This window comes from Sinohyriopsis cumingii, chromosome 14, assembly GCF_028554795.1.
Source record: "Sinohyriopsis cumingii isolate HCF-2022 chromosome 14, ASM2855479v2, whole genome shotgun sequence".
NCBI classification, from domain to species: domain Eukaryota; kingdom Metazoa; phylum Mollusca; class Bivalvia; order Unionida; family Unionidae; genus Sinohyriopsis; species Sinohyriopsis cumingii.
The window spans coordinates 26592833-26605986 of record NC_142974.1 but is presented as its reverse complement, the minus strand read 5'-3'; the positions used below and the strand labels follow the sequence as shown (position 1 = coordinate 26605986).

The 13154-nt window shown below is 38.2% G+C and overlaps 1 protein-coding gene across 1 annotated transcript in view; it reads right to left on the bottom strand.

Annotated features, from left to right (window-relative positions):
• The window catches only part of LOC149783471 (F-box only protein 16-like), a 30483-nt gene extending 17329 nt beyond the window's left edge, over window positions 1-13154 (bottom strand). Inside the window, exons 1-3 of the mRNA XM_089931725.1 lie at window positions 12998-13154; window positions 7856-7891; window positions 899-1105 (exon numbers count right to left, since the gene is read on the bottom strand). Coding sequence (XP_089787851.1) covers window positions 899-1105; window positions 7856-7891; window positions 12998-13069 — 315 coding nt within the window. The 5' untranslated portion in view covers window positions 13070-13154. The remainder of the gene's footprint in view (window positions 1-898; window positions 1106-7855; window positions 7892-12997) is intronic.

The window sequence follows — 13154 nt, the reverse complement described above, 5'->3', positions numbered from 1 at the left end:
TCACTGGTGGACAACTGACCCAAAATCAACAGGTGATATCCTTGTCTTAAAAAATGCAAGCAATCCACATTTTATCACAGTAATAGATGCATAACATAATTTGCTGAAAACTAATTATTTTTGTTCAACCTCAATGACCTTGAACTTTCACCCACTGATCTCAAATTTGAAAGGTCATTTTCCATCTCAAATGCAATCTGTCCACAAAGTTTGGCCATGGTCTGAAGCAGGTATGCCAGATATTTTACAAAAACCATTTTATTTCTAAAAAGTCCATCTGACCTTGACCCTTGACCTTTTCCAAAATGTAACAAGTATCTTCCTTTCTCTAATGCAATCAATCAACAAAGAGTTGTAAGGTATGGTAAAAAACTAAAGTAGTTTGTGGACACTATTTTTACTTCTTCTAGTTCCTGTGTCTTGAACTTTTTACTTTTAATCATACAACTGTCTTCTTCATTTCAAATGCAAGCCTTACATAAAGTTTGTACATCTGATCTGGTATAACATCAAGATACCATGTGTAAACACTCTTCCTTCTTTCTCTCATTGTTATCATAACCTGGTATCCCTAAACTGACAAACTGTCTCCTTGCCCCAGTGCAAACAAAGCTACTTCAAAATGTTGGTATTCAAAGACGATGGAGAATTTGAGTTACTGAGCAGAAACCAAATAGGCAACTGATGGCTATAAGGATGGAGGGACAAAATCATAAAAAGATATGTGCCACCGTATGGCAGACATTAAAAATGCCCATTACCTAATCACAACTATAACAATTTAATGCTGTATGAGCTGTTCAATAATACAAACATAAAAACTGGAAATTTTAATTGTTCTCATTTACAGAATTTTGTTATCACATGCACTTTTTGTTTATGCCCTTGATTTTCTTACCCAAGCACAGCGAGAAAGACTCCGGGGATCTAGAAATGTGAAGATGTAGATGGACACCACTCTAGGAAGATACCGAGTGAAGTCTCTTTTGTAAGCAGGAACATATTCCTCCACATACTCTCGCACGTACTGAAGTTGGCTTGGTTTGGACTTCAGAAGCAAATGTTCAAACAGCTTCTTCCTCTGGTCATCTGACCACTTATCAAACTAAAAATACAGTAAACCTACTATAAAGTCTCATGAATTAAAACTGTTCAGGAAATTAATCTATTATATGATAGCATGTACTTATTTTCAGAGACCACTTTTCTTACTTTTCTGAAATGTCTGTATAATGAAATTATAGTCACAACTGATACATTATGATTTTACTGTATGTCAGACATGGCTACAGGATTTGTTTTGCAAGGATTTATTTTAAAAAGAGGTAAGTATTACTTAAAATGTCAAACTATCAAAGTTTGTCATTCAAATTTGTGCTAATGGTGCTTTTACTGCAAAGAGAAATTTTGACTGAACTGTCAATCTCCCTCAGTTTGGCAGAGGCACACACAAATTTTAATTTGTGAAAGTATGGAAATGACAATTCATCCTCTATGCTGGAGCAAGAAACAGAATATGTGTCACACTAAAGTATGTCATATCAGCAGCCAGGTGTTTCATAACCAAACAATAATTTCTCCCTGCCTTAATCAGTCATTTGGAGCATATATAATGACTACTCATCCAATACAATCTAAATATCACAAGGGAGACATTGTTTATATTAAGGAATATCACATGAATCTATGTGCTAATATTTCTTATCTCGCTTATACTCTCCATACTCCATTCACATTACCAATGTAACACAACACTGTCGGGGCCCCGAATGGCCGAGTGGTCTAAAGCACTTTTCATTACAGATCACTGCCATCTCACCTCTGTCTGCGTGGGTTTGAGTCTTCAATTCGACCAATGTGGGTATGTGAGAAAGCATGCCAGTAACTACTCATGGGTCGGTGGTTCTTTCCGGGGTTTTCCCGGGTTCTTCTTTAGCCATGTATAGCCTATCATGTGCTGAAAAATGGCATTAAAGACTGACAACAACAACAACAACATTGTCATTATGTCAAATTCAAAAGCAAGGCAGTTTCTATCATTAGGGAAGAGGGTCAAAGCAAATTTGTGCTGGGTGGTGGAGTAAAGTATCTATGTTATCATAGCAGAAACAGTGCAAGATGTTGTATAGTTATTGTTTGATATATCCATCAATTGGCTTGTGAAACAGTGTGTATGTGTGACTTGGATTTTGAATGTAGCTTTAAAAAAATTTCAGTCATAGAGCTACAATGTTTGCAGTGTAGCAGTATAGTGTGATGTCTAGAACTGGGGCATCATGCTGCAGACATGTAGCATCTTGTCCCACCCAGTCACATTATCCTGATGCCAGGACAACCAGTCCTAACACTAACCTCTTAATGCTGAGCTCCTAGTGAGACAGGTGTTAGTACCATTTTATAAGTTTTTGGTATGACTTAACAGGGCTTCGAACCTGCGGCATCCCGTATTCAAGGCAGACACCCTAACCACTGGGCAACCGCAGCAGTCTATTAGCTTCAGTCATGTAGATGTCAGTTGTAAACATCAGCTATAAACAAACAACTGAGTTTCACCAGCCTACACATGCTAGCAAATAATGTTATAAGTCTTTGGGTTGACTTGGCTGGGGTTCAAAACTGTGACCTACATCCAAGACAGACATTCTAACCACTAGGTCACCAGAGTGGTCGCTTGTGTAACAGAGCTATCGCTGATTAAAAGCATTAATCTAGGAGAGGAATATGAGATACATACCTTTTCATTTTGGGCATTCTATATTTAAAACATGTCTCTAAAAGCAGGCAAAGTTTTTATTCATGGGTCACAAAGAACATCTATATATGGCTTCTTTTGATGTCCTTTTATTCACAGGCCTCTCATGTAGACTAACAGTCTTCTTGGTAACCTAAACTGCTGGTTAATCCGAACATTGTTTTAAGTGTGAATAACTATTTCCAAACTTAATTTATTCAAGCTGACTGACCAATGAGTCAGTCTTCTGTTTTACTGTGATAAGACCTGTGACTATCCTAAGTAATCATGATTTAATTTATAGGCTAGATTAAAGTAAGCAGGATATAGTAGTCATGTATATAAAATAAATCTGGGAGATAGAAAAAGAAATACATGTATTTTCTTTCTTCTTTTGATACTGCATATAAAACAATCCTAATAATAATAATACATGTGTAATACTGATACTACTACTACTACTACTAATAATAATAATAATAATAACAATGACATTCATTGTCTGCTTTTTGTTCACAAAAGTTGTGAAAAGTAAACCTAGGTACAGCAGTCATCTGTGTATAAAGGCAAGTTTTGCATTTCCCAATGGGTGACTGTTTTCACAGTCTTGATTGTACATATGACCACAATATTGTATCTAGACTCAAAATCATTCCAGTATCCAGTTGCTTGCAATTTTGCCAACATATCACAAATGTGTATGGGGTAGTTCATTCATGGGTCTTGTGTATGGGGTAGTTCATTCATGGGTCTTGTGTATGGGGTAGTTCATTCATGGGTCTTGTGTATGGGGTAGTTCATTCACGGGTCTTGTGTATGCGATAGTTCATTCATGGGTCTTGTGTATGGGGCAGTTCATTCGCGGGTCTTGTGTATGTCGTAGTTCATTCATGGGTCTTGTGTATGGGGCAGTTCATTCGCGGGTCTTGTGTATGTGGTAGTTCATTCATGGGTCTTGTGTATGGGGTAGTTCATTCACAGGTCTTGTGTATGGGGTAGTTCATTCATGGGTCTTGTGTATGGGGTAGTTCATTCACGGGTCTTGTGTATGGGGTAGTTCATTCACGGGTCTTGTGTATGGGGTAGTTCATTCACGGGTCTTGTGTATGGGGTAGTTCATTCATGGGTCTTGTGTATGGGGTAGTTCATTCACGGGTCCTGTGCATGGGTAGTTCATTCACGGGTCTTGTGTATGGGGTAGTTCATTCACAGGTCTTGTGTATGGGGTAGTTTATTCATGGGTCTTGTGTATGGGGTAGTTCATTCATGGGTCTTGTGTATGGGGCAGTTCATTCGCGGGTCTTGTGTATGTGGTAGTTCATTCATGGGTCTTGTGTATGGGGTAGTTCATTCACGGGTCTTGTGTATGGGGTAGTTCATTCATGGGTCTTGTGTATGGGGTAGTTCATTCACGGGTCTTGTGTATGGGGTAGTTCATTCGTGGGTCTTGTGTATGCGGTAGTTCATTCATGGGTCTTGTGTATGGGGCAGTTCATTCGCGGGTCTTGTGTATGTGGTAGTTCATTCACGGGTCTTGTGTATGGGGTAGTTCATTCACGGGTCTTGTGTATGGGGTAGTTCATTCATGGGTCTTGTGTATGAGGTAGTTCATTTGCAGGTCTTGTGTATGGGGTAGTTCATTCATGGGTCTTGTGTATGGGGTAGTTCATTCACGGGTCTTGTGTATGGGGTAGTTCATTCATGGGTCTTGTGTATGGGGTAGTTCATTCACGGGTCTTGTGTATGGGGTAGTTCATTCACGGGTCTTGTGTATGGGGTAGTTTATTCATGGGTCTTGTGTATGGGGTAGTTCATTCATGGGTCTTGTGTATGGGGCAGTTCATTCGCGGGTCTTGTGCATGTGGTAGTTCATTCATGGGTCTTGTGTATGGGGTAGTTCATTCACGGGTCTTGTGTATGGGGTAGTTCATTCATGGGTCTTGTGTATGGGGTAGTTCATTCACGGGTCTTGTGTATGGGGTAGTTCATTCGTGGGTCTTGTGTATGCGGTAGTTCATTCATGGGTCTTGTGTATGGGGCAGTTCATTCGCGGGTCTTGTGTATGGGGTAGTTCATTCACGGGTCTTGTGTATGGGGTAGTTCATTCATGGGTCTTGTGTATGGGGTAGTTCATTCATGGGTCTTGTGTATGAGGTAGTTCATTTGCAGGTCTTGTGTATGGGGTAGTTCATTCATGGGTCTTGTGTATGGGGTAGTTCATTCACGGGTCTTGTGTATGGGGTAGTTCATTCATGGGTCTTGTGTATGGGGTAGTTCATTCACGGGTCTTGTGTATGGGGTAGTTCATTCACGGGTCTTGTGTATGGGGTAGTTCATTCATGGGTCTTGTGTATGGGGTAGTTCATTCATGGGTCTTGTGTATGGGGTAGTTCATTCACGGGTCCTGTGCATGGGTAGTTCATTCATGGGTCTTGTGTATGGGGTAGTTCATTCATGGGTCTTGTGCATGGGGTAGTTCATTCATGGGTCTTGTCTATGGGGTAGTTCATTCACGGGTCTTGTCTATGGTGTAGTTCATTCATGGGTCTTGTGTATGGGGTAGTTCATTCGCGGGTCTTGTGTATGCGGTAGTTCATTCATGGGTCTTGTGTATGGGGCAGTTCATTCGCGGGTCTTGTGTATGGGGTAGTTCATTCATGGGTCTTGTGTATGAGGTAGTTCATTTGCAGGTCTTGTGTATGGGGTAGTTCATTCACGGGTCTTGTGTATGGGGTAGTTCATTCACGGGTCTTGTGTATGGGGTAGTTCATTCACGGGTCTTGTATATGGGGTAGTTCATTCACGGGTCTTGTGTATGGGGTAGTTCATTCATGGGTCTTGTGTATGGGGTAGTTCATTCACGGGTCCTGTGCATGGGTAGTTCATTCACGGGTCTTGTGTATGGGGTAGTTCATTCATGGGTCTTGTGTATGGGGTAGTTCATTCATGGGTCTTGTGTATGGGGCAGTTCATTCGCGGGTCTTGTGTATGTGGTAGTTCATTCATGGGTCTTGTGTATGGGGTAGTTCATTCACGGGTCTTGTGTATGGGGTAGTTCATTCATGGGTCTTGTGTATGGGGTAGTTCATTCATGGGTCTTGTGTATGGGGTAGTTCATTCGCGGGTCTTGTGTATGCGGTAGTTCATTCATGGGTCTTGTGTATGGGGTAGTTCATTCGCGGGTCTTGTGTATGTGGTAGTTCATTCACGGGTCTTGTGTATGGGGTAGTTCATTCACGGGTCTTGTGTATGGGGTAGTTCATTCATGGGTCTTGTGTATGAGGTAGTTCATTTGCAGGTCTTGTGTATGGGGTAGTTCATTCATGGGTCTTGTGTATGGGGTAGTTCATTCACGGGTCTTGTGTATGGGGTAGTTCATTCATGGGTCTTGTGTATGGGGTAGTTCATTCATGGGTCTTGTGTATGGGGTAGTTCATTCACGGGTCCTGTGCATGGGTAGTTCATTCACGGGTCTTGTGTATGGGGTAGTTCATTCATGGGTCTTGTGCATGGGGTAGTTCATTCACGGGTCTTGTGTATGGGGTAGTTCATTCATGGGTCTTGTCTATGGGGTAGTTCATTCACGGGTCTTGTGTATGGTGTAGTTCATTCATGGGTCTTGTGTATGGGGTAGTTCATTCGCGGGTCTTGTGTATGCGGTAGTTCATTCATGGGTCTTGTGTATGGGGCAGTTCATTCGCGGGTCTTGTGTATGGGGTAGTTCATTCATGGGTCTTGTGTATGGGGTAGTTCATTCATGGGTCTTGTGTATGAGGTAGTTCATTTGCAGGTCTTGTGTATGGGGTAGTTCATTCATGGGTCTTGTGTATGGGGTAGTTCATTCACGGGTCTTGTGTATGGGGTAGTTCATTCACGGGTCTTGTGTATGGGGTAGTTCATTCATGGGTCTTGTGCATGGGGTAGTTCATTCACGGGTCTTGTGTATGGGGTAGTTCATTCATGGGTCTTGTCTATGGGGTAGTTCATTCACGGGTCTTGTGTATGGTGTAGCTCATTCATGGGTCTTGTGTATGGGGTAGTTCATTCATGGGTCTTGTGTATGGGGTAGTTCATTCATGGGTCTTGTGTATGGGGTAGTTCATTCACGGGTCCTGTGCATGGGTAGTTCATTCACGGGTCTTGTGTATGGGGTAGTTCATTCATGGGTCTTGTGCATGGGGTAGTTCATTCACAGGTCTTGTGTATGGGGTAGTTCATTCATGGGTCTTGTGTATGGGGTAGTTCATTCACGGGTCTTGTGTATGAGGTAGTTCATTCACGGGTCTTGTGTATGGGGTAGTTCATTCGTGGGTCTTGTGTATGGGGTAGTTCATTCACGGGTGTTGTGTATGGGGTAGTTCATTCATGGGTCTTGTGTATGGGGTAGTTCATTCACGGGTCTTGTGTATGGGGTAGTTCATTCACGGGTCTTGTGTATGGGGTAGTTCATTCACGGGTCTTATGGAATAATAAATGCTGAACAAACTTTTATTTGTGATTTATAAGGATCGGAAAAATATATTCTAGTGATCTTGTGGGTCTGACAATGACAAAAAAATTCGTAATTTTGATTCCTGCAGTATGCAAAATTTCATGCCAAAATTTTTAAAAAAGATTGGGTGGCATCATGGAAAATTGGATCCAGGATAGATATACATACTTATGCCATTGATATACAATAACATAACAACATGTTCCATTTTGCTATCATGGTATAGGAATACAAAAATACAAGAAATGTATCATAAGACATAGATGTCACCCCCAATATACTGTAATGTACCCCAATATACTGTAATGTACCCCAAGCATGAAGTTCTACATTAATGCCATAACTGACATCAAAGTTTTGTGAAGACAATGAAAAAATAACCTCATTATTCCAAATATTGTTTCAAGCCCAACAGTTCAATTACTGGGCAGATGCAAAATCTTTGATAGATGGGAGGTTACAAGATGGATGGACATGAGTAACATCACATGTCCCTACATCCCTACATAGATATCATAAATTGCAGGTGCATTATATGTTATTTCTGGAATTTAAATAAGAAGGTCTGAAAGTCATTCTGTTCATATTTTTTGTATAGTGATAGATTAAGACCCAATGTAAAATTTTCATACCCATTTCCCAATCAAAATTCTTCTTTCTTCAAATATCTGCAATAAAAGAAAAAAAGAGTTACATAAGAAATTAGCATCATTCAATGATCAAGGACAAATAAATTCATTCTATAAATTATCACATTAACTACTTCAAATGTGTCAATTAAACGTTTGTATGCAAAAACATCAGGGCAGGAATTAGGAAGTGAAATTCATGTATTTATTGAAATACTGATAAAAATGGAAATGTGCAACAGCTGAACAATAGGATCAGGTGTTATATAAAGTTCAATCTAAGACTATTCATGTTGCATGAATCAGTTTTGTTTATGCATACAACAAGAAGCAAATATTGTAGACATATAGCTCAGTACAATTACCTTAGGGTTCGAATGCAAAGCTACTGTGTACTCTCAGAGGAATATCCAGTTATAAAATTCACAAATGTTGATCGATGGTTTCAGATTACATAAAAGGTTAGCAAGTCATATTTTCTAACCTCATAAACCCCCTAGAGATTCCTGTCATTATTGCAAGAAATGGGTTAGGAAACACATTTTTGGGGTTACTTCTAAATACATCCAAATAAATCAAATTCCAAGAGATTTTCATTTAGCTGGATGCCTGTGTTAAATGCATTGTTTTAAATTGACTATTTCACTTGTTTATGTGCAGAAGGGTAAAACCTGTGTTTCCTTTTTTTTTTTGCTTATTGGACCAATCATTTTTGTGTCTTGGCCACCCTTTATTCAAGAACTCAAATGTATCCTACTTTTTGCAAATGCTCACTTGTCAGTATTCAGTTTGGACTGCTTAAGGTAACAGGCCAAAAAGTCTAAAATAACGACACAAACTCCAGTTCTGACAAATGGGTAATTTTTAGCCTAAAAGAAACCTGGTCTTAAAAATTAAATTTTTCCCATTGTAATTTGTGATGTGAGTAGTATGTGTATGATTTGGATTTTTAATTTAGGTTGTACAATTTTTCAGTCATACTGCTACAATGTCTGAAGTGTGGCATTTTATAGTGATGTCTAGCACTGGGACATCATGCTTCAGACAGATGGCATTATGTCCCACCCAGTCACATTATCCTGACACTAGGCCGACCAGTCCTAACACTAACCTCTTAAGGCTTAGTGCCAAGCAAAGCAGCTGTTAGTGCCATTTTTATAAGTCTTTGGTATCACTAGGTCATGGAGTGAACCCATGACCTCCTGCCACTGAGGTGTACACTCTAACCACTAGTTCACTGGAGCAGCCAATCAGTCAAATAATTTGTTTTTCAGATCTGACTTAAAATGATCATAAAACAAGAAACTAACAGGTAGATAAATTCTAGAGGAGGTGGAATTAAAAGAAATGAGAGGGCATTGGTCATAGATATCAATCATAAATGTAATTAAACTCATCTGAAATCTTTACAACAAAAGCTGACATATCAAACCTGATCAGAAATATAAAATGTTCACAGGCTTGGATGCTAAGATGAAAATCACCTCAAAAATAGGCATGGATTTCACTCACGAATGAATGTCTACATGATCCTAATAATATACTCTTACAAACCAGATTTGATCAGAATATGGCTTATATGCTGTTCATCAGATGCAATCTGACCTCATTAATGTACATGTAATCTGACCTCATTAATGTACATGCAATCTGACCTCATTACTGTACATGCAATCTGACCTCGTTAATGTACATGCAATCTGACCTCATTACTGTACCTGCAATCTGACCTCATTACTTTACATGCAATCTGACCTCATTAATGTACATGCAATCTGACCTCATTAATGTACATGCAATCTGACCTCATTACTGTACATGCAATCTGACCTCATTAATGAACATTCAATCTGACCTCATTAATGTACATGCAACCTGACCAGTACTAAAACATGTATTAATTTGACCCCAGCATGCAAATCCTTTAATAGTAAACACATTTTCTCTCCACAAGTGAAGAAGTGAATTTCAATGCAAAATAAACCTTATAGAGTTGAACTTTAATTCATTCATAAATATATACATATTTAGATTTTATAATGATATGAGAGAATTGTATAGAGAATTACTATAAAAAAATCGGGGCTGATCAAACTTCCAATGCAAGCGGTTTTATAAATTCCCTTGTTCCACCTTCATTTTCGCTTGTCCCAAAATATTGCTCTCTTGCCCAAATTTGATGGATTTTAATTAATAGAAGAAAAAGAAATATGTAAAACAGATATATTTGTTTAAAGGTTTAACTTTTAATTTTCAGGGTATCTTGTATATAATAATTTCCATCAGCAACAATACATAATAATTGAGTAAACTAATTTTGATCAAAACAGAAAGATCACATCATCTGACAACTACTTCTACAAAAGTGATCATAATATACATTTAAATTCAAATACTGACCACTTCTTAATCAATGTATTTACTTCAAACACAATAGGTACATCTAAGATGCTCACTGAAGATCAATTAACAAAACTAAAGACTCCGCACTATCATTTAATCAGCTCGTAAAGAAAATGGACACTTATGTCAGTAATCGGCCTTTCAGTAACAGGCTTGGTGAATTTAAATCAAAAGGTACTCATGCATATATGGGTTGAGTAAAACCAAATTCATCTTACATACTACTAATTAATCATGGCAGATTTGTTTTGTTTTAAGTACTTTTCCTGTCAATATTTTAGCCCAATATGCAGTCAAACAGTAATGGAAGTCAAACACATAGGACAGTTATGAATGAAGTATCACAGGATTTGGATGAATAAATGAAGAGAAGTTTGTTTCAAGCATTCAGAAGACCTGGAGGGCATGAATGGCCAGATAAAGAGAGATACTGTGCTTAAAGTATGAACATCAGTCCTTGCCCAACTCATTTTGAAACAGAAAATGCACGGACTAGCACTTTTGAAACTTTCACTATTTTAAATGAATAGTCTGGGGCATAGAGTTATGGGGTTTGATCAGCCCTGTAAATATAAACGAACATGTTATAAAGATGTAATTAGTTCTAATCAGTATTATAAGCCTTTCATTTCATAACAGCTTGGCAATTGGTGCCATTACTTGTGGCATAGATTCAAATCCTCCTTGAAACATCTTTTAAGTCTAATACCTATTTGATTATAATAGTGTCCTTATTGAAACTTTTCATCAACAGATTGGGTTTTACATGTAAATCGTTAGGATTTTGTATTACAGTGGTCCCCCTCTTGAAAGGCCCCCCTGACCAGCAGACACCTGCTTCATATGGCCAGAATCCCAAGGCACCGACGAGTTTGTGTTCAAAAGTACCCCTCAAGAATGGCCAATGTGGCTAGCGGCCAGCATATTGGTACAAACATTTAAAATGTTCCCCTCACAATCAGCCACTTTTTATTTCAAATGTGTACAAAACCAATAATTAATTCATATTGTATGGTAAATAATCAGATTATCTCTACCATCGATATCCATCTCCCGATGTCAGGTTTCTGTTACTGAAAGAAGTGTTGGCTAAAGTAAATGTAACACTAAAATTAATATTATATCATTATCTATAAAAGCCGACGTTTATAGGAAATGGGCTCAACAATGTTGTGAAAGAGTTTTGGGCTTCACACAAGTGTCAAGTTCTTCTCTTTAATGATTACAACCAGACGTAATTGTCAAGATGATAACATGGTCAGCATAGGTTAAATATAGTTTTTGTGGATTAACACACACACAGTAATTAATCTTGAACAAAATATGGTACCAGACAAAGGATGAAAAATCGTGTGACATCTATCACTTCCTTTACGTAGAAGGCATTTCATCCATTTTACAAAAGTTTCGTCTCCATAATTAAATCGCATGCAATTAGAACATCCAAATAGATCACTACCAAACATTAACATGTCCTCACGGAGATGGAGACATATTACCTTAAACGAAAGTCGGTTATTTTACTCAACGACATCGAGGAGTGGAGAGGGGGACGTGCAGAACAATTTTATGTACAAAAGACTCAAATAAAACAATTTTATGCTGAAAAGACTAAAATAAACAGTAAGGAGATTATTCAGCAGCAGTGAGAAAATGGAGCAAATGGAAAGAGAATTATGTATATACCAAGATTTAAATTACGTTTTTGAATGGCTTTGCAATGTGCATGACAGCAATACCCGCTCACATGTAGAGAAGGTTATCGGAACCTTGGCTAGCAAAGACGATCATGCTTATGTCAATAGTAAGAACTATTAATGTATATTCAGTTGAAATAAGTCTATCCTTAAAACAAGAAGAATCTTTAATAACTAATGTTACTTTAAAAAAAAGAAATGAAGATATTAAATGCTTTGAATTTGTAGCTTTCTAAATATATACATTACATATACTTCTCATAACAATATAGTCCCCCTCTGGAAAGACCATCAGTCTTATAAGGCCACATTCCCAGTGAAGAAGGGGTGGCCATATAATAGTGAGACCACTGTATCATAAATTGTATGTATTTACAGGAACTAAAACAACCGGCAAGTTGACCCAGTACTCTTCTGACCCTGAAAAGACTTTACTCGTTTAAGTTTACTTTGATAATGTACATCAAAAACGAGTCTCTAATCATTTTGCTTAGTTTACATTCTTCAATTTTGACAGCATACAAACATAAGATCTTTGCCATGTCTAAAAGTGCACTTTGGTTGTCTTTGTTAGCACCTGGCTTCATTTAGTGTCATCAAAGATATGTTAAATGTCATTATATTGTAGATGAATACTTGGACCAAATCACTCGGTCTCGCTATCTTTTAGTCAGAAGTGTCTTAAACTCTTGAACAATCAATACGAGTTTTCCTTCATGTAGTTGTGTTTCAGTCGGCCCAAACCTGGGATGATTTGCCTTAAGCAGAATTCTCTTCGGTCTAAGTTGTACCTAATTGGGTAAATGATGATTGTAATTTGCCATGAACATCAGTCAAATCAGATGACGGAATTATGTAGTTGCAAGTCGCACTAATGGATGGTCTATTGTTGAATTTTTTTTCTTTCAACACTACAACTAGCAATGTCAGGGAGAAAAAAAACAGGCAGAGAACAACTTGTTTTTTTTTTTGTTGTTGTTTTTTCCTGGTATACATAGTGCAAGCACGGACACCTGCTTTACAAATTACAATTATCAACAATTACCTTGTTGTTTGTGTCTTCATTACTTAAAGGTGTCCATGTACTGTTGATCCTATTTTTAGCTATCATTGCCATTTTAAATAAAAAATTTACAGGTTTATCAAAAATTGTGACAGAATGAAGAAATTAATTAAGAAAGTGTTGGTGTTTACTGCCGCCA